At 37.6% G+C, this 19,346-nt stretch overlaps 1 protein-coding gene and 1 long non-coding RNA gene across 6 annotated transcripts in view; one reads left to right on the top strand and one right to left on the bottom strand.

The window, feature by feature from the left end:
- Window positions 1-19,346, top strand: part of LOC130579422 (uncharacterized) — a 219,209-nt gene that overhangs the window by 169,555 nt on the left and 30,308 nt on the right. The window lies entirely within an intron of this gene.
- The window catches only part of GABRA1 (gamma-aminobutyric acid type A receptor subunit alpha1), a 39,877-nt gene continuing 28,478 nt past the window's right edge, over window positions 7,948-19,346 (bottom strand). Inside the window, exons 7-9 of the mRNA XM_057376202.1 lie at window positions 16,911-17,063; window positions 14,211-14,413; window positions 7,948-10,995 (exon numbers count right to left, since the gene is read on the bottom strand). Of these exons, the coding sequence (XP_057232185.1) occupies window positions 10,687-10,995; window positions 14,211-14,413; window positions 16,911-17,063 (665 nt within the window). The 3' untranslated portion in view covers window positions 7,948-10,686. The remainder of the gene's footprint in view (window positions 10,996-14,210; window positions 14,414-16,910; window positions 17,064-19,346) is intronic.

Genomic DNA, 19,346 nt, shown 5'->3' with positions numbered 1-19,346 from the left:
ACAAGTCACAGCTCTGGGGCACTGCTGTCCCAGGACTACTGCTCTCTAATTCTGACATAGGYTGCCTGCAGCCACAAAATCTTTCCACAAGCTCTTTGTGTTTCTTAATCCCACAGTCCCTTGTGGCACGGAACAATCTGTCATCTCACTTTTTCCTGAGTCTCTTCCCCATATCTTGCCCTAACAAGACTCGGCAAAAGCAAGAGTGAAACAAAAGCACACAATTGAAGGTTTAGAAAAACTGAGGGAATCTGCAAGGAAATTCTAGCTCAATGTTCTGTTAATATCACTGAGAACAGGATTTCTGTGATTTGTTATTTTAGCAAGATCTGTTAAGAAGGAAATTCAATGCATTTCAACCTACATGGACCAAGACCCCAAACTGGTTTAGGGACCCACATTTCATTTAACTGCACTAAAGATCTCTCAGGCCAACATGTGCTCAGCCATCACATTTGGCCACCTGAATTTTCCTAGTTCAAGTGACAATTCTGTCTAAGTAAACACAGCTCAAAACCCCAAGACTGTAAAGTAAACCATGCCTATAGAATAAGAATTTGCGGAGGAAGGAGGAGAAAAAGGTGGCAAATGAGTGTAGCAAAGGACAATGATGAGTTCTGCCACTGTGCACAAGCTGAAATATCCACTTAGAATCAGAACTTCCAGGTTATGTGCATCGATGTCATTGACACATTGGACTAGCTCAGCATTTCTCTCCATGGGAAATGGGAGAAAGGTTTKGGGGGTTACTGAGATGGGCTTCACTCATGGGATGCTCACTCTGGCTCATTTTAAACTGTGGTCGTGTTGTACATATGGATTTAAGTAAARAGGAAAGCTTGAAGTGAGAGTCAAACCCCAAATTTTCCTTTTTGTTTTCGCTAAGTTTAGGAGAAGCTGTGGTTCTGTTCATCCTTCTCAGGAAGTKGTGGAATGTTTATTCTGTGCATGCATCCTGTGGTGTTAGCAGGTGTCTAGACAGCAAAGTTTAAGTGCAAATTAACTCTGAAGCTATAGCACAYAGAAGGATCACTTGAAGCTTGGGAGAAAATTCATATATTAGTGTATAAATTAAAAAAAAAATATAAACAGCATTTTAATAATTTGATTAGAGGCTTARAACTGTTTCATTAGGGTTGAGAGTTCTTTCTCATTATCCCACAATTTAAGCTCTAAACACACATATTTAAGACACAGTTATTTTTCCTCAACGACTTTGTGCCCTTGGCAGASTCCCAGAGCTGAACTAATTTCTCTAAGGGTCAGCAGGTTTTGCACTCTTTCTGTTATGTTAGCCATTGAAATATTTTTARTGTACTTTATAGAGATAAACATTCWACCATGTCCCCCTCAAGCAAACAGTAATTAGGAGCAATGGAAAAAAAAAATCTGATTTTTTCTGACTTGCCCTGAGACTGTGTTCCATATTTACTGAACAGCAGTCTCTCAGTGTCCTCCTTGGAAGATTCAAGAGCCATAAGGCAACTGGTTGTGTTTAGTAATCTTCTGCATCAGTAGTTTTGCCTTTTGGGCTCCAGAATTKATTTTCCTCATCTTGTATTTTTACAGCTCTGCCCCTTGACCTCCRCTGCTCTGCACTGGCCAGGAGTGGCAGAGGAAATATCAGTCAGGCTGGTGATTTCTGGAACATCAGAAGTGACAACTGTAGAGTGGGACTGATGGGTAGAGTGAGTTAAGAGAGTTCTTTTGAAATATATTACAGCTGGGAATCAGTGACCACAGAGAGACCATTCAAACTTAGGAAACTTTCTTCTTTATGAAGGAATTCACTGCAAGGAAGGGAATGTGTGCAACCACAAAACCCAAAGGTGTTGTCAAGACATTTTAGGCTTCTGCTAAGAGTTCCACAAACTGTGTGAGAACCATCTATCTCAAAAGTCTCAATGGTTTTGGTTTTTCACTAGAAACATGCTGGGGTGAAAAAGGCTTCCACAAAATGAATTCTTGTCTAATTTAGAATTCTCTTTTAAAACTGACTCATCCACAATATTCTTATACACTATTGCCTAGTGCAGGTTAGACTTTTGGGTATTGACAGCACATTCTGGTGCTGAGATTTCTAATATGCAGGAGCATTATCATTACTGTGTGAGATTTCCAGCTTTCCCTCCCTTTTCTAATTACCTTCCTCTTAGCTCGTTGTGCAGCATTCAGTGCTGAGAAATCCCAGCTGCACAGCACAGATCCTTGCTGCTCTTCGAGCTAACAGCACTAATACCTACCTGATACCTGACATTTTTTTCTCAGCAGAATAATAAAGGTCACTGAATAAGCCTGGGAGAGCAAAGTGAGTGGATCCTTGAATGATACTTTCAAATCTAGTGAACTGCAAACAATTATTCCTCTTAACCATCATTTGTTTAAAGAGGGAAACATGAGCTTTGGTAAGCTGCTCAACATTATTGGCACTATATCACATTATTGAAAAAGTGACTTAGCCACGTTCATGCAGAAAAAGACTGAGTAGTTTGAGTCCCTGGAGAGTTAAACCACAGCTGAGCCTTTGGGTTATATCACCTAAGATATGGTGGTGTGACCATGGTGAATRTTTATTTTCATGACTGTGCAGAAGTTTACTGAATGTCATGTCCATATGAACAATTTCCTAAATGTCARGCATCCAGAGTTCCCATCATTGCAGCCAGCTTGGGCGTGCATTGGCTCCTAATGGAGCCCAGGAGCTGGGGATCAGCAGCTGTGGAACCCTCTCCTCCTCCCTTGTACTGAGGAACATTTGCTGCTGCACAGCCTCMCTCAGCCTGGGTTAAGCTGCTTCAGCTCTGACTTTGCCCCTTCCTCACCTTCAGTGATTCTCTCTGGTGTTGTTCAGGCAAAGCTTCTCTGTTATTTCCCCCTGTGAGTGCTGATGAGAACAGGGTGTCCATTCTGACTCTGCAGTGGGTCAGGTACCCAGAGCTGAGAGTTCAGGCGAGTTCTCTGCTCCTCTACAGAAACCAATCGTGGTAGAAACAAGTTCTGTTTTCCATCTGAGATTTGGATGTGATTCACTGCAATTCTGCTTGTTCTCTGTTGGTTTCTGTTCAAGCTCCTTCACTGCACTGACCTTGATGTAAGCTTGTTTTCCTTTGTTCTTGCACACCATCCAGACACAGTTATGGTGTGAAAAGAAATCAATGATTATTTGCTTTTGCACTGACTGTGCCTTCAGATATCATCAGTTGTTTTATCTTGTAAATATACGTTCTCAGCTATTAAATGCTAAATATAATAAAACAAAATAATAGCTAATAATCTGTGCAGTTTGCTTGCAATACAGAGATATAATAGCTTGTCTGACATTTTTTAGAGCCAATATTTACCTTTATCACTGGTAAGTGCCTCCTGAGGCTCATTATTCATGTAATTCCCATTAAGAGGCAGTAGTAAAACAGCCTGTTGTCTTACAACTCTTSTTGTTAAGTACATTATGTTTGGTAATAAATACGTCAGCCTTTGTTACACCAGAGAATTATTATTATTTCTTATCTCTAGACATTTATAAATAAATGAATCATGTTTATTTATAAACTCCTTTCTGTTTATTTCTTGCAGCTAGATAAAACTGCTTTTCTTTAGGTGCATGGTTATATCTCTTGAAGCTTACTTGTTTTGAACCTAAGGCTGTAACAAAATTAATATTCTTGTTTTTATGTCTTTTACTTTTCAATGAACCAAGGATGGTATTTAGGAAAAATAAAAGTTGTATTGAAAGATAAATTCTGTCAGTTTGGAACAACRTGGTAAAAATCCCTCACAGAATTGAGCTGCTTGAACATCTGATTGTWACTCCTACTGCCACTACTAAGGCCTGATATAGTAACATAAAAGTAACTTGTGTCTTTAATTTGTCTGATCGATGGCTCCATGCAGATCTATGAAAACCCCCAATGTAAATTTCAAGCTCTTTTMTATAATTAGGAAAATATTTTACAGTGATGTGAATATAACCTGGAATTCTTTGTCTGTTTCAAAGCCTTGAAACCCCCTCTCTGTGGCTTGTGCCACCCAGGTATTTATGGCATTGTTCATGTAGCTGCAAGAGGAAGATTTTTAGCCCCAAGTTCTGGTAGAATTCAGACTCAGAAAATTTCGTTAGCAGAACTTGCTGCGCAATCTAATTATGTTTTTCTTGTTAGAATTGCTTTTTAGCATCACCAGAAAGCTTTTTACACCGATTCTGGACATGGATTGAAATAGTAAGTTTTCAGAAGCATCAGGAACCTGTTTAATTTTGCTCAGATCCACTTGAAAGCGTTTTTTGTTGTTTTATGAACTCATTTGCAAGGAGCAGAGCAGTGCTGTCAGGGGATTGAATGATGGATGGCTTAGTCATCAGCTAAAGCGATGATAAGCATCTGAAAGTGAACTTTCTGGTTTACCAGCTCTTTGTAYTGTCCATAATGACCTTTCTCTTCTGTCTCAGTAGTCTTAAAATTAATCTTCTCTATACTGGTTAGGAGTTGCACGCCAAAAATCTGTCTGCTCAAAAATTGTTAAATGGGTACAGAATTTTTGGATCTGAAGTCTTTTTTGGAAAAGAAAGCCTAGGTTAGGATCAAAGATGAACATAAGCATTGATATGCAAGAACTCAGTGACCAGATCACAGCTTTAGAAAGCTGCTTGTGTAGTCATGGCTGGAATCCACTGGAACTTGGAAAAATATTGACCTTTTCTGCAAATGTGGCCATCCTTTGAAGGCTGAGATGATATGGATGTAGAAGAAGTGCTTGCAGGTGTGACTATGATGCCTTTGCAGCGTTAAACACGAGATGGATTCATTCATTCTCTCGCAGCCCAGACCGTGTCCTTTCCAACTCCCGAGAGGGGATCTCTTGCTGCAGTTCCTTCATTGGTGTTTTCTTTGCCTTCCCCAGGGAAGGTTGGTCAGGGCCAAGCTGCTAAAGGCCCTAATGACCCAAACCCCCATTTTACCTGGTCTAAATCAGCCCAGTTCCTACAAACCAGGGGCTGGTGAGGTGAGGCAGGGACATGCACATCARTGGAACCCAAACCCTACCAAACCCACACCGTTTTTACATTAATCTGGGTATTATTTTGTTGTGTCCATGAAGATTAGCTGAGCACTACATGTAGCTACAAAAACACTTTACATGGCTATATTAAAGCTTAGGTTTGTTATAAGATTCCTGTTTTCTGAGAAATTCACCACTGCCTTGGAGAATGACATCCCTCACCTCTTCATGCCAGCCACAGCTCCTCAGGCAGGAGAAAGATGAAAACAGAAGTTGRGTTTTGTGGGGCTTTGTACAAAAACAAAATTAAAACAAAATCCAGTCTGAAATGCTTCTTGAATGGTTAACATTAACTGTTCCATCAAGCAAAAAAGATTAACTCTTATTTGATTATACTTAATTGAAAAATTGAAAAATGTTGGTTTTCTTTCCTAAATTTATATGCCTACAGCAGGTACTAATAATTAGCAGGGATTTTTATTGTGACATCCACTGGCTTTTTTTCTGTATTCCTTTGAAAGATTCTTGACTGAAATCTATTTTATTACTCTTATTAAGTATTTAATAAAAATACAATTTAAGAAAAATATATTTTTATTGCAGCTTTACTAAGTTTTATATTTGGTTTAGGTAACCATAAAAGATTTTCTTCTCTTTAATTTCTTTCCMTGGAATTTCTCATGCCTTTGCAGTAAATTTGTTGCATTAATAAATATGASTACAATGGAGAGCCATCCTAGAAGCTCACAAATCACTTGTTAGGAGTGTGGTTCTGCTGCTACGGGCAGTAATGGAATAAGATCTCCAAATATGTGAGGTCTTTAGGTAACCTGTATTAATCCCATGGCAGCTGAATTATTTTCTCCCTGTGRGGCACTGCAGGGGGCTGGTGCTAAGCAGATGAGATGTGTAAAATCCGAGWGTGTAACAAAGGTGGAGCGTGCTGGCAGCAGTGGCAAATCACTGCTGAACACATTCAGCATCTTGGGGCTGGTTCAGCTCCTTCCCCTTGTGCCACTTGAGGCTGATCAAATACTGCATAGATGAGGACACTTGAAAAGAAATYCCTTGTATCTGTTTGCATTCGGCTGTCCTTGGCTGAGGAAAGAGTTCAGCAAACACAGCTCTGCTCCCTTGACAGCACACTGAGAAAATGTGCCCTTTGTTGGTTGATCTGTGTCTCTGCAGGTTTTTGAGGGGAAWTTTCTCCACTCTGGGGGTGAGATGCCTGTAACAGCTGTGCTGCAAGTGCAAAATCCACCCAGAGCAACTTCAAATGCCTTAAAGCAGTTTAATCAAATAAATTTATCAGCAGCTGTGAAGTTCTCCTGCCTGTTTGGATGGCCCTGTGGCCACAGAGAAGGAGCCTACAGAAACTYGTCTTTTCGAGGCTTTTGCCTCTCTCTTTGCATTTGATGTAGTTTGTAATCAGATGGAACATGACAGCAACAGCTTGACACTCTGATAATACACTTCACTTGCAAAATTCATCTGCTAGGACTGTAAACACATTTTTATTTAAGCTATATCATGTTTATGCATAGCACAAGGATCTTTTTTTACCAGTGGATCTGCTATAGAAAGTCTGAGGAGATCTAGCATTTTTATGTTTTAAAGTATGACTGATATTTTTGCAGCCCCTAAGAAAAGGTTTGACTTTGCCCAGTCACACTAATTTACTTGGACAGTCATTGAGATACAAAGCACAGGCTGGAAGAAGTTATCTTATTACTTGCTCCTTGAAGCATGTGTGCCCCATTTTCCAGACATYAGGGTGTTTCATAAGCTGTTATTRTTTACCATATTAAWGAAAAATAGGAGATACAARGAAAATCAGGTTTTTCAGGTCTTARTAGTCCAAGAGAGARAATTTAATTAGAAAAGTCATTGGTGGTGTGAAAATGGGTCTTGCTCACTAARAAAGTCCTGCAGTAGCTTCTAGGTATGATTCAAGGAAAAGTGAAGGAGCTTCTGTTGATGTCTTATGAGAACAAACASCACTCAGGGCATCCTGCTGGACTGACTGGTGGCTGTGAATCTGTCATCTGCTGAGGCTGCTCTTCCACACTGAAACTCAATAGTGCTATTTGGGGTGTTTTTCTTTCCTCTGAGTCAAATCTTGTTGCCTCCAGATATTTTGACTCATTTTTACTTGAGTAAAACTCTGCCTCAAAGCGTCTGAGCAGTGACAAAGATGTGAGAATCCCCATGTATGCTCTGCATCTGGCATGTGAACATAGGAGGTGGGTGTTCAAACACTTTCTTTACCATCCTCTTCCAGAAAAGCCCGTGTGGGTTTTCATAGGGATTCATCTCCCTATGAGGAGCTGTAGGAGGCAAAGAACAGGGATTCAGACTGCATTACCCTCATTCAAAATAGAGGAAAGCACATTAAATTAATAGAATCTGAGTCCTTCCAGCCTTTCTTCCATTTTGAAGAATCCCTTCTGTAGGACTCATGTATGAATATTCTTATATTCAAATATTCACTTATATTAGCTTTTTGGAGCTTCTAAAGCTGTCTGTCTGCWATTGCTTGTCTCTCCCTACATAAGAGCACAAGCCTTGCTTTCCAGGATCTTTTCCAAGAAAATTTGAGGGCTGAATGCACTGGAATGACTTTTCCTCTCTCTTTTTTTTTCTATTTGGGAAAGAAAGAGGAGTTGAAAATTAAAATTTTCAAGTTATACTTATGCTTGACAGCTATCCCTACAACTATTYTAATATGTGGAATAATATTTAATACAGACTGAGGTTCTTTTCTAACAGTCTTTCTTAGATCTGTGTTTATTTAAAAAGTTAAATCTTTAGCTTAAATGTTTTTTTTTCTCTCAATCTTTCTTTTACCTGCCATTGTATCTGGGAGACAATGCATTTATTTTGTTCTTACCTTTTATTAGAATCATTGTCATGGTACAAAACCTTACAAATTATTTATCTGATGCAATTAATTGCCTTACTGGATATATAATGTACAGACTGAACTATCTTTTTGGAATGTCAGATCAGATTTGGGAAATGTTCCCGTTATATTCGTCCCTGAAAAACACTGGACAGAAAATCACATCTATTAAAACTGCATTCATTACCAAATCCACGGAAACTAAGGTTTTGAATGAATAGCAGTTAATCAAGCAAWGTGTCATAAAAGGCAGTAACTAAAGAAAACCAAAGTAAAACATTCACTTTCATTATTGAACATTTTTAGCTTTATTATTATAATAGAATTACAGTCTGACATAAAATAAAGAGCTTTTGCTAAACTCTGTAAAGCAATACATGCTTCTGCCATAAACAACCTCTATTAGATTTAGGTTTTATTGCCACATCACTGCACTGAGGTGCAATAAACATTCAATGTCATCTTTTTAAAATTATCTCAGGAGTAAACAGAAACTGTCCTCTATAAGAGTGTATCATTATTTTCAAGGAAGACTTACTATTATTACATGGTTTAGCAAAGCATTGTAAAAAAGCTACATAGAGAATACCTTGTCTTTGATAAACTGTGCAGTCAAGTTTATACAGTATAATACTATTGGCATAGACTAACTAAGAGGTGGTATAATGCAATCATTGCATAGCAAAAAGCAGACTAGTTAAGTAATATTCACATCTAATGTGCAAAATGCAGACCAAAAGGTAGCTATGAATTGCTAGAAAGATAAAATGCCCTAAATGAACACACTAGTTAACGCCAAAAATAACAAGATAAACAAGTACACAGAAGTTAAAGAGCCATAGTTTATTTTTTTCTATACATATATCTACACATGATACCAGAGATGAAACATCCCCTTGTAAATAAGCTCCAATCAGATAACTTATCAAGTTTAGACAGGACTAAATGTCAGACAATGAAGCATTGTTAAAAAAAAAAAAAAGAAAAATCTAAATAAAACATTAACTATTTCCTTTTGTAGATAGAGAATGTCAACTTTTTGATTTATTAAGAGTTTAGAAAATACTGCCTGTTAAACTTGACTCTCAGTAGCTGTTTCTCTGGAGGCTCATGTAGCACTGTTTCAAAATCCATTCAATACCATATATGACATTTTTTAATTGATGCTTGCACATATCCACCATTCTTCCCATCTCTTTGAAAAATCTTTATCTGAAATTTTAATTTTAAGAATCAGCAGTAATGATACTGACTAGATTTTTTTTTAAAGGGAGCACAATACCTGCAAAATGGACATCTTGTATTTAAAGCCCTTACATATTGTTCCTACAAATATATTGCTACAGTAAAAATGAAATGTAGTAAGTTTACTCAATAAAATCTATTTTCCTGTACATTCTTTTATGTATGACTTCTTTGTATTTAATGCTACATATATTACATCGCTTATTGTAACAGTTATGTTTCAGCAAATATAGCAGTAATATACAGATGAACTTCTGTCTTAACAAATATTTCACCATTTTTACCTACCAAATATAATCCCATACTTTAGTGTTTATGCATGACCTGAGCAGACCAGTCATTAATCTAATAGTATACATTGGATGACATTGTCAAATTGCAAGCTACTGTACACTGAACCACTTTACAAATGGAATAAATTCCAAGCACTTTCTGCTTATTTATTTTTGTAAGCTTTCCAGTATCACTGATTTATTTTTTTCCCTTTAATTTGGGCTCTAAATATGTTTTATTGAGCATTTAACAACATATTAAGAGCTAAGAGGTGAATCCTACACAATGTTTTAAGAACACAACTTTAAAAAAGTAAAAAAATGTACAATCTCATGCTGCATATTTACAGATATTATTTAAATACTATATTTTATCTTTCTGCTATTCATAAATCTCAGTCTAAAGCTTCTTTTAATGTATCATTTTATAAAAGAATACATTCAACATATCTAGAACTTGCAAAAATTTTGTTTGTTTTAACTCTCTAAAACATAGTGATGAGTAAAAGCTACCTTTAAAGCATCCAGGAATTGTTTGGGTTACACAGGTGATAGAAGAAACTCGGGACCTGCACTTGGTTGTGCAGCTGGTTTTAAATCTAGTCTAGTGACAACTTAATGCTYGGAACAAGGCTGCAGTAAGAGAGCAGATTAAAGCATTTGTTACCAATAGATCTTATGTGCTCTACAGTGACAAACTGTAYCTAGAGTGAGTAGATTTCCTGTCTCATTGAAGACCATTTAATATTATCAGTCAGGTAGTTTGGAACRTAGAAGAGAAAAGGGATTAGGAAAATAACATATCTTATGGGATTCAGCAAATGGAAAGCTTTGCATCCTTGAAAAGATTATAAACAGTGGCTGAGTATATGATACAGTCTAGGATGTGCATCAGGAATGTCATAAAGAGTATTTCCCCCCCTCCCTACAATCCTCTGAATAAAAATATCTTTTTCATGTACATATACAATATCTTTTGGGGACATTCAGTACCAAGCTTGCTACAAATTATTTTTTTCCTCCCTCCCATTACTAAACAACTCTTTTCCATTTCCACAGAACCACTCTTCCAAAGTATATAGTTTATAATAATGTTCTCTCCCTCGCACACAGGTTTTTAAAATATACAGATATATTTTACCTTTTGCTAACTAAAGAAACCTTTATTTTCTTTAAGACAGAGGCAATGAAGCAAATGGGAATTACTGTATGTGAAAAAGGGAAGCAATTCCCAGAGCAAAAGACGGAACAGAACTATACGAACAAATGAGGTTATTGATGTGGAGTTTGAACTTTCAGCTGGGGCTCCCTGTTTAAATAGGTAGCCCAATAGACTAAGTTAAAGATTCCAAAAAGCAGTGGGAAGGCTATTCTTGATAGTCGGTCGATTTTACTGACGCTGTTAAAAGTTTTCTTGGGCTCTGCAGGTTTTGTTTCTGGCTTAACTTCTTTGGGCTCAATCGTTGCRCTTTTAGCAATGGTTGCCAGCCCAGGGTCCCTTGCAATATTAGGGGTGTAGCTCGTTGCTGCAGGGGTGTATGTGTTGTTTTTCTTGATGAGAGGATCCTTCACTTTCTTTGGCTGAAGAAAGAAGAAAATGTTTTATTCTCAGTACCTTGTCAACAGCTGCATTTATGAAAAAGCACCRTAATATTTTGCAATTAATTCAATTCATACCACAAAGTGCAATAAGCTGTAGGAGAAAAGTTAGTTCTGGATATATAACTCATGGAAAATATTTAGATGACGAGAAAGACAAAATCATCCATTTACATTACTTGTGTTAGGTAAACCAAATTAGATGACAGATAAACTGTAATGAGAACTGATAGCAAGGCTCTCTGACAGAATTAACTTAAACGATAATTGGCAGTGACAAACCACTCATAGTTGAATAKTCCCTTAATCAACAGTTTCTCTTGACCAGAATAAAAACTTACAAGTCACCGAATTCATAATGTGACTTTCCAACATTTAAACAAATATTGTGACACAATTAGTTCTAAYACAATTCATACCTAAAGAACACTAAATTATCATGTAATCATGCACTAAAGGAGCAGTTTATTCAGTCAAATGCAAAGCTGCCAGTATTCTACTCACTCCTGGCTTACACCAAAGGCACGTGCATTATGGATTTGGAACTTCATGTTCTAGTTTGACTAGGACTTAAATGTCTGTATGACTTTTGCATCCACCTACTTAGATTGCCAAAGCAAGAATATATTGAGTATCTTTTAGGAGAGAAGGACTTACTGAGCTTATTTAAACTTATTTTATCTCTAGGTCMTTATGTTTTCTAGTATTCTACCACTGGGATCTAGTCATAGGAAAAAAAAAATAATTTTGACATTTGGGCATTCCAGCTAGAATTCAACTGCCCCAGTTTCTGGTAGAATAAACCCTTTCTCCAGCCACTGCCCAAAGATAAACATAGAAAAGAGATGTAGTGGGTCATTAAGAAAGTATAAAGATTCCTCCAATTATGAGGAAAAAGAGCCCCAACAACAAAGCATATAGCAAAAAACAATTCCAAAASCTTAGAAAATTTTCAGGCAGTATTTGCTACCAAAAAAAGGGCAAATGTTAYCCATTTTATCCTCTTGGGATGGGGGAAGGATATAGTTGAAGAGAAAATACCAGCAGAATGTTATTTCACAGCAAATACAATTCTCTGTCTCCAAGAAACAGCTGTCCCAGGGAGACAATATTTTTTTATGCGGTCACGGTACTTTTAATGACAGATCAACRAAAGTTAATCACCACTGTGACCCTCCAACAGTGGAGTTTTGATTAAAAAAATCCTGTTGAAGAGGTGAACATTTCAGGGAGTGGACAGGCTCCTGTGGGAGCAGGAAGGGGGAGCTGCAAAGCCTGAGGGCAGAGGCTGTGGAGGAAGGGCTTGAAGCCCCATGTGGGAAGGAAATGAAGGCTCCAATATTAAATCTGTGCTGCTTAGTGAGGAAAGGGATTCACCTAATGACTCTGATGTAGATGTTCTTTAATTCATGGCAATAAAACTCTTAGCTCCAGGCCAAGAAAAAGCTTCAAATTTTCTTAGAGTATTTCTACTGAATAGGAGGAACAAACAGGTTGAAAAAACATTCAAAGGAAAAACACATGTCATACAGATTTTTTTGTTGTCTGTCTGTTTTTTTCCCTCCCAGATGRGGAGGTTGCTGAGTGTGCAGCCAGTCCTGTTTGCTTCTCATTCAGATACTCTGGTGAGCAGCAATAAACCCAGAAAAGAGCTGCTTCACCAAAGTCTCAGAGGAAACTCTTTCTATAAAAGCCACTAGAAATCTGATCCACAGAAAACCCTGACACCAGCCTGGGTCTTAATATTTCATGCCAAATTCAGCTTCATGAAAAAGCAATATGACAGCTAATTAGGGCTCTAAATTTGATTAAGCTGTGATGCTCTGATCATCCTTGCCTTGCTTGCTTTTCTTCATTGCAAAAAACTCACACCACCAGGTACCAGCAAATGGCACACAAAGCCCCTTACCTGCTGAAGAACCCAAAGCCATAAATCTTCCAAAGTCTTAAACAGTGTTTATTGGTGTGGGGTTTTTTTTTGGAATGTAATTTTTTTTGTAACAAATGAAACAGCTCATTATAGTAACTACATTGCAAGGRAGGATAAATTAGCTAGGCAATATTTAATATTTAAGCATGCAGTTCTATCAGTGCAGTTCATTTGTATAACAAATGGCATGAAAACGGGAAAACAAAGAACAAAAAAAATATTTTTAGTGAAAGTATCATCAATAACTGAAAACTCAACATTCAGCAGCAATTGTGCAGCTCATTACTGTAAGTTTGTTTTGTTACTTCACTCATTTGTTCTGCAGTACTTTTGTATTAGTTGTCATTGCATAAATGCCCTAATTTAATTTGGTTTTTCTTTTAGTGATTTATGCAACTAACGCAGATAAATAATATATAGGCACATAATCCTGAATTTAAAACATATCTTTGCATACCAGTGAGTTACATCTGCTCCTCCAAAGATTCATTCTGCTGGATCTCTAGTCTGTGAATGTTCACGACRACCAATCTGGCAAGTTAAAATAACCCAACCAAATGAGCCTGCTCACAGAAGCAGCTGACATGGTAACACAGGGAACAGGAACCTTCTCTTTCATCCCCTAAATGTCCTCAATTTCTTGATGCACCAGTGGTTTATAGAGCAGGTGTGATCCCAGACTAGAAGGAATCAGTGTGAATTGTCTCTAGCTCCTTCAGGGAGGTACTGATCAGAATTGTGYTCTCCCAGCACAGCTCTCAGTGCCTCTCCCTACACAAACACATTTTTCCTGTAGCTAACAAAGGAATTAAGAACTCCTTTTGTGATTTATTTGGTCATGATACCAGGGCAGCCCTTCTGAACTTCACGTTGGGGATCACTATACCTTGGGAACTGTCAAATGCTGCAGCCCTAGATCTTTTTCCTACATTTATATTGAGGCATCCACACTTTCTCTTGTTCAAACAGAAAAAAATTAATTGTCTTCCCTTAAAATAACACACATTCATCTTTTTTTCTGCGCAGTTTCAGAAGTCAAAATCTCAGTAGAGTATTTCATTATTAATAGCACTCAGTATCACCCAATATGTCAGAAGCAGTGTTTAGGTATTCATTGTCTGAGTAATTATGGTGCAGAAATGCTGTGTGCGGACACAGAAGAAAACCCTTTTGGAGTAATAAGTGTTCTGAGGAATAAGACATTTTGATGTGTTGAAAACTCTGCTGGCATGGCTGAGATGTTGGGATGGGTGTGAGGCGCTGTTACCTTTTCTGGAACGACGCTCTTGCCRTCCCAGGCGTAGCCTCTCTTGGTGAAGTAGTTGACGGTGGCGAACTCGATGAGCGCCGAGAAGACGAAGGCGTAGCAGACGGCGATGAACCAGTCCATGGCCGTGGCGTARGCCACCTTGGGCAGAGAGTTCCTGGCGCTGATGCTCAGCGTGGTCATGGTCAGCACAGTTGTCACTCCTGCAAAGCAAAGAGATCGTGTTCTCAGGCCGGGGGATGGGGTTTGTGCTTCCTTTCCCAGCTGCTGCTGTAGATGGGAAAACCTTTCCTACAMCCCTGGTTCTCGCAAACCTCCCCACCTGAGCTCAGCTGCTAACTGAGGATATCAGATTTCCAGTTCTGTGGAAGTTTCAAGGTTGTCAATTCACTTTTTACACTTTTATTCTTTGATGTTGTTATAGTAGAATAATATTTTTAAAGTTGAAATGTGATTTGTGAACTRCTTTACCCTTCCTGGTATTTGAAGWATCATTGTCRCTGTTCTTTATTCATGYCCTGCWAATTGTACTAGMGATGTAACAATTTAACATCTTTGGTTCGTCCTTGCAGCAGTTCCAAGATACTCAGAAAACGAAAAAAAATTGTTTCAGTTTATTTGGGATATTATTCTTCAAAGATATACTCAAAGGCATTAGCATTTATGTGTATTTTTATTTTCTTTAATTGTTGGTTTAACAGATATCTGTCCCTCTATTCATTGACACCCTGAAAATAACAAGGATTTTGTGTAAGGACAATGATAATGTAATTTGAATTTGTGGTATCAGAACTTTTCCTGTTACCTGACCCCAGACAGGAAGCAGGACTGTGCTGAATTTCCTCTGCTTGCAGCTGCCTGGAAAAATGAATCTGCAGGTGCACACAAGGCATTTACATCAAATCACATGCCCACAAGTTACCTTGACAACTGCACTGTCATGTCTTGAATGTGTCTGGCGAGTTCATCTTCGCTGCACTGTGTCAGTGGAAATGAGCAGTGGTCTCAAATAGGCCAATTAATGAACAATGTGTTTACGTGGTAGTGTGAAGGGCTGGAATTATTAGTGCCTAATGACGAACTAATTTCTCTTCCCTGTGACACAATTTAATGTTTTCTTTGACTTACTACTAGTGAGCTCTTGTTTCTCTTACCTAGTAGCAAAAAAAAGATTTAGAATTTTCATTATGTGTGGTACTAAGTGGGTTAAGCGATGGAAGCTCTGCTTGTTGTGTGTGCATGCATTCATGCAAAATACTCTGAAATTTTATTTCATTGCCATTTTGAAATGAAAAAGCTATCTTGATCCATAATGATGGAGTAAACACAAGAGTATTTACTAAATAACTGTCTTCTAAAAAGAAAACTGAGAAATGTGTGGGTTCTCCAGCCTGTGAATATAGCAGTTTGAAAATTGTGCAGTATTATGTACCATTCACTGAGACTTGGAAATTCTGTTCTCCATCTAGTGACAGCAAAGTACAGCATTTCAAACCCATGATCAGACATTTCATTTTAAATGGTATGTGCAAAAAGAGGTAAAATAGTTACAGTTTCAATAGCTTTCACTATAAAAGGCCATTAAATTCCCARCTAGAGAAGTTCTCAGCGAAGCTGGTGTTAAAAATTCAGAATTYCTTTTAGGGGCTAATCTAAACAATATTATGTAAATCAAATTTAAATATCCTGTAGACTAAAACACTGTTCTGTAAATGCATATTTGTATACCAGCAGAGAGCCTCTGCTTGGTTWGTGAGGGTCAAGGCTATGCAAGTTGTGACTGATTTCCAGAGAAATGGGAAGGTAAAGCACAGATGTGAAGGGTTCAAGARAAGATCCATGAAAGTAGCTCTTGATCAACAAGAGTTCCAGAGGCTGCATTTCTCAGCAGTGGCTCTCTGGCTTTGCCATGTCCAGCACAAATGGGTTCATTCCCTTCAGCAGAGCCAGAGGGCACAAAGCATCCTGCCCTTGCAGTGCCAAAGCCTGGCTGGGGGTGCTTCCCCCTCCTCTGCCTTGAGTGTTCAGCAATCCCATCTGAGTATCACCAAAAACTGGGTCACATCGCAGAAATCTCAGTTTCTAGTTTTCCAAAATGAAGATCTAATGCATTTTTTTTCCTTTTTTTTWAAATATGTACTTGACTTGGATTAATATCTCCAAAGAATATGCAAGTTGTTTGTTTCTAATTTTAAGATAAGCATTTGCAAGCAGTGGTTCAGCTCTGGGGACCAGCTGTATAAAATGGGTTTAGATTGCCTTCTCACTGCATTCCTTGAGTGCATCTATTCACTGCTGTAAGCACAATAAATTTTTGCTGATCTCAACAGTAGTCTCTAAAAAAGGATTAAGGAAAAAATATTTAAGATAAGAATTTTCAGAGGGCCTAAGGGTGACAAATGACCGAAATCTATTGATTAAAGCCTTTTTGATGATCCCATTATTATTTTATTGCTATTGTCAGAAATGTTTTATCCCATTTTGATTAGGAAAATTCAAATGGTAGTAGATGACTTGAGGTAKCTTAAGGTCCCTTTTCCCAATCAGTTTAGAAGCTTTGGACCTGTGTTTTCACAATGAAATTTGTTAGCTCTTGTGTGCTGCACTCTCCAATGTCCTGTTACCCAGAACTACTTTCACCAAAACATTTCTGAATCCCAGCTGCCTCGTGCCTGCCAGGAGTTGACAGTTCTTGCTTACCAAACACGGTTCTTGCTGGCACAGACTCTCTGTTCAGCCAGAAGGACACCTGGGACAGTATCACTGTCATGATGCACGGCAGGTAGGTCTGGATGACAAAGTAACCAATCTTCCTCTTCAAGTGAAAATGAGTGGTCATAACGACATATTCCCCTAAAACCAAGAAAAAAAAAAAAACACATTAAAGCTTTTATTGAGATACTAATAATCCATCTTCATAGGAAGAGTTTTTTTTGTTATATTCCCCCCTATTATAAATAAAAGTTMTCAGATCAAAGTGAGTCAGCTCTGAAGATAATATTTAATAAACCTGATGGGTTTTTTAAATTTTTCACTAACAATGCATAACTAGGCCTTTTTGGGAAATACCAATTAAATTTACATATTTTTATCTCTACTGAGTAGTGAATTAAAGTCTGCATGAGCTTTTGGCTTTTTAGAGCTCTTGTGAAAGGTCTCATTCCATTAGAAGATGGGAAGCCACCACAGCACACCCAGGTAAACTTCCTCTAGAGATTAAATCAAGACAGGCTCCCAAAAATGCTTCTGTTGGGCAAGATGGAATTGTTGATGGGATTGTGTCTACATCACCACTGCTGGTGCTTTACGTACTCTGAACTGTCCCTGCTCTGATAATTTAGTATCTTAGCAAATTATTATTCTCTTCTGAAGTAAATGACTAATGCAAGAACAACTCACAACATTTTCATTGGGATTGGTGCTTTTGGAGCTACAAAATCATATGAGCTGGGTACTCTAATTGCGATGAAAAGGAATTTTTATATATATAAATAATTTTTCTTACACTTTAACAATCTAATATAAATATATTTAATATACTAATGTAATTCCATAACCCTTTCTTGCAAATAATGCTTATTTGTAGATCATTATTTATATAATTTAAAATGGATTTTTAGAAACAGTTCAATTTTGAAAAAAAAATCTCCAAAGATTGAAAAGCTTACTGTTTTTATTTTTTCCATTTATTTTTTCCTTTTTTTTGAGTAGACTGATTCTTCTTATTATGCAATAAACATCTTGGGAATGAAACAAGCAGACACGTAACTGAATGGAAACTTCTGTCTAGATTAGAGATGACATGTGAAATTACTGTAGTTCTATTTTAAAATGTGGGCAGCTGGAAGGARAAAGCTGCTCTCGTACAGGAAAAGCTTAAACTTGATTGAAAAACTGTGTCTAGACATTGACTGCTTATGCACCGAGCATGTCAAATGCCCATTTCTTTAATGCAGAGTCCAGAAGAACATTCATTTGAACAATCTTGCTCAACATCTAACCCTGAGGAAAGCTTATTTATAAGATGTGACAATACTCGTGCTGTGTTCCAATATAAAAGACAGTAGCGAAGGGGGAAAAGAGAATAAATTWAAAATTGACAGGCAAAGCAAAAGATACACAAGGGAATTTTTTTTATTCCAAAAACAGGAGTGGCAGTAGTATAGTGGGCATTATTACTTGAATTTTGCTCACCTTTCTTTAACTTTCACTGAAACAACCTCCTTCTCCTCTGTACCAGAGTTGTGATCTCATGAAGGGTGCCAGTCTTGGCTGGGAGAGCCAATAATTTAATTTTATCTGCTTAAAATATGACGTGGGAAGCTATTTTAATGCAATCAGATATAGAATGCGCACAACGGTATGCCAGAATTAATTCAGTGATTGTAGATGGCAAGCTAAGAATACAGAGTGAACACACCACTGTACTCTGAAGCTTTATTTAGCTGCTCAAATTATCAAAGTATTTTTAACCTCTGGAAAATGAGAACAAGATCCAAAGCATAGAGGCAATTAAAAAGACAGGGATTACTCTCGTCTGTTGAGCACTGCAGCAGGTCTGAGCTGGGAGTCAGCGAAAGGTGATGCTGGGAGCAGGGAATCAGGCAGGGCAGAGGCCTGGAATAATGCTCAGTTATGAGGCAAAACCATCTTCTTAGATGGAGTGCAGTCAATTATTAAAATGGTAGATGTTTGATAAGATTGATTGAAATGATGGCAGGACATGGAACCACTCCAGTTATTTACTGCTTTCCATGGTTTATGTCTTTCTTTAATTGAAAAGCATCGACACAATTGAAAAGCATCGATCAGCTGCTGATCACCAATTCCTGTGTAATTCTATTTTGAAAGTATTGCAATACAGCCACAGATTTCCCTACAGTCTAAAATTTTAAATAGTTCTTGAGCAAAATATTTCCTGTATTCACAGTGCCTGATTGCTAGACTTTAACAAGTTGTACCTTATGCATATTCTCTTAACTCTTATCTGTTCTTACCCAAGGAAGTTAGAAAGAAAGGTATTTCTTCTTAGCTTCATTGTAATTCCCAAATTCTCCTACAAGTAACTGTCTTGTGCAGATAAATCTGGTTTTCATCTTATTTGTTCCTCAAAGTTTAAATTAGTTTATATGCACT

This window comes from Malurus melanocephalus, unplaced genomic scaffold (genome assembly GCF_030028575.1).
Source record: "Malurus melanocephalus ecotype Western Australia unplaced genomic scaffold, MMel_1.1 scaffold_273, whole genome shotgun sequence".
Taxonomy (NCBI): Eukaryota; Metazoa; Chordata; class Aves; order Passeriformes; family Maluridae; genus Malurus; species Malurus melanocephalus.
The sequence above is the reverse complement of the archived record's forward strand: the minus strand, read 5'-3'. Positions and strand labels throughout refer to the sequence as shown.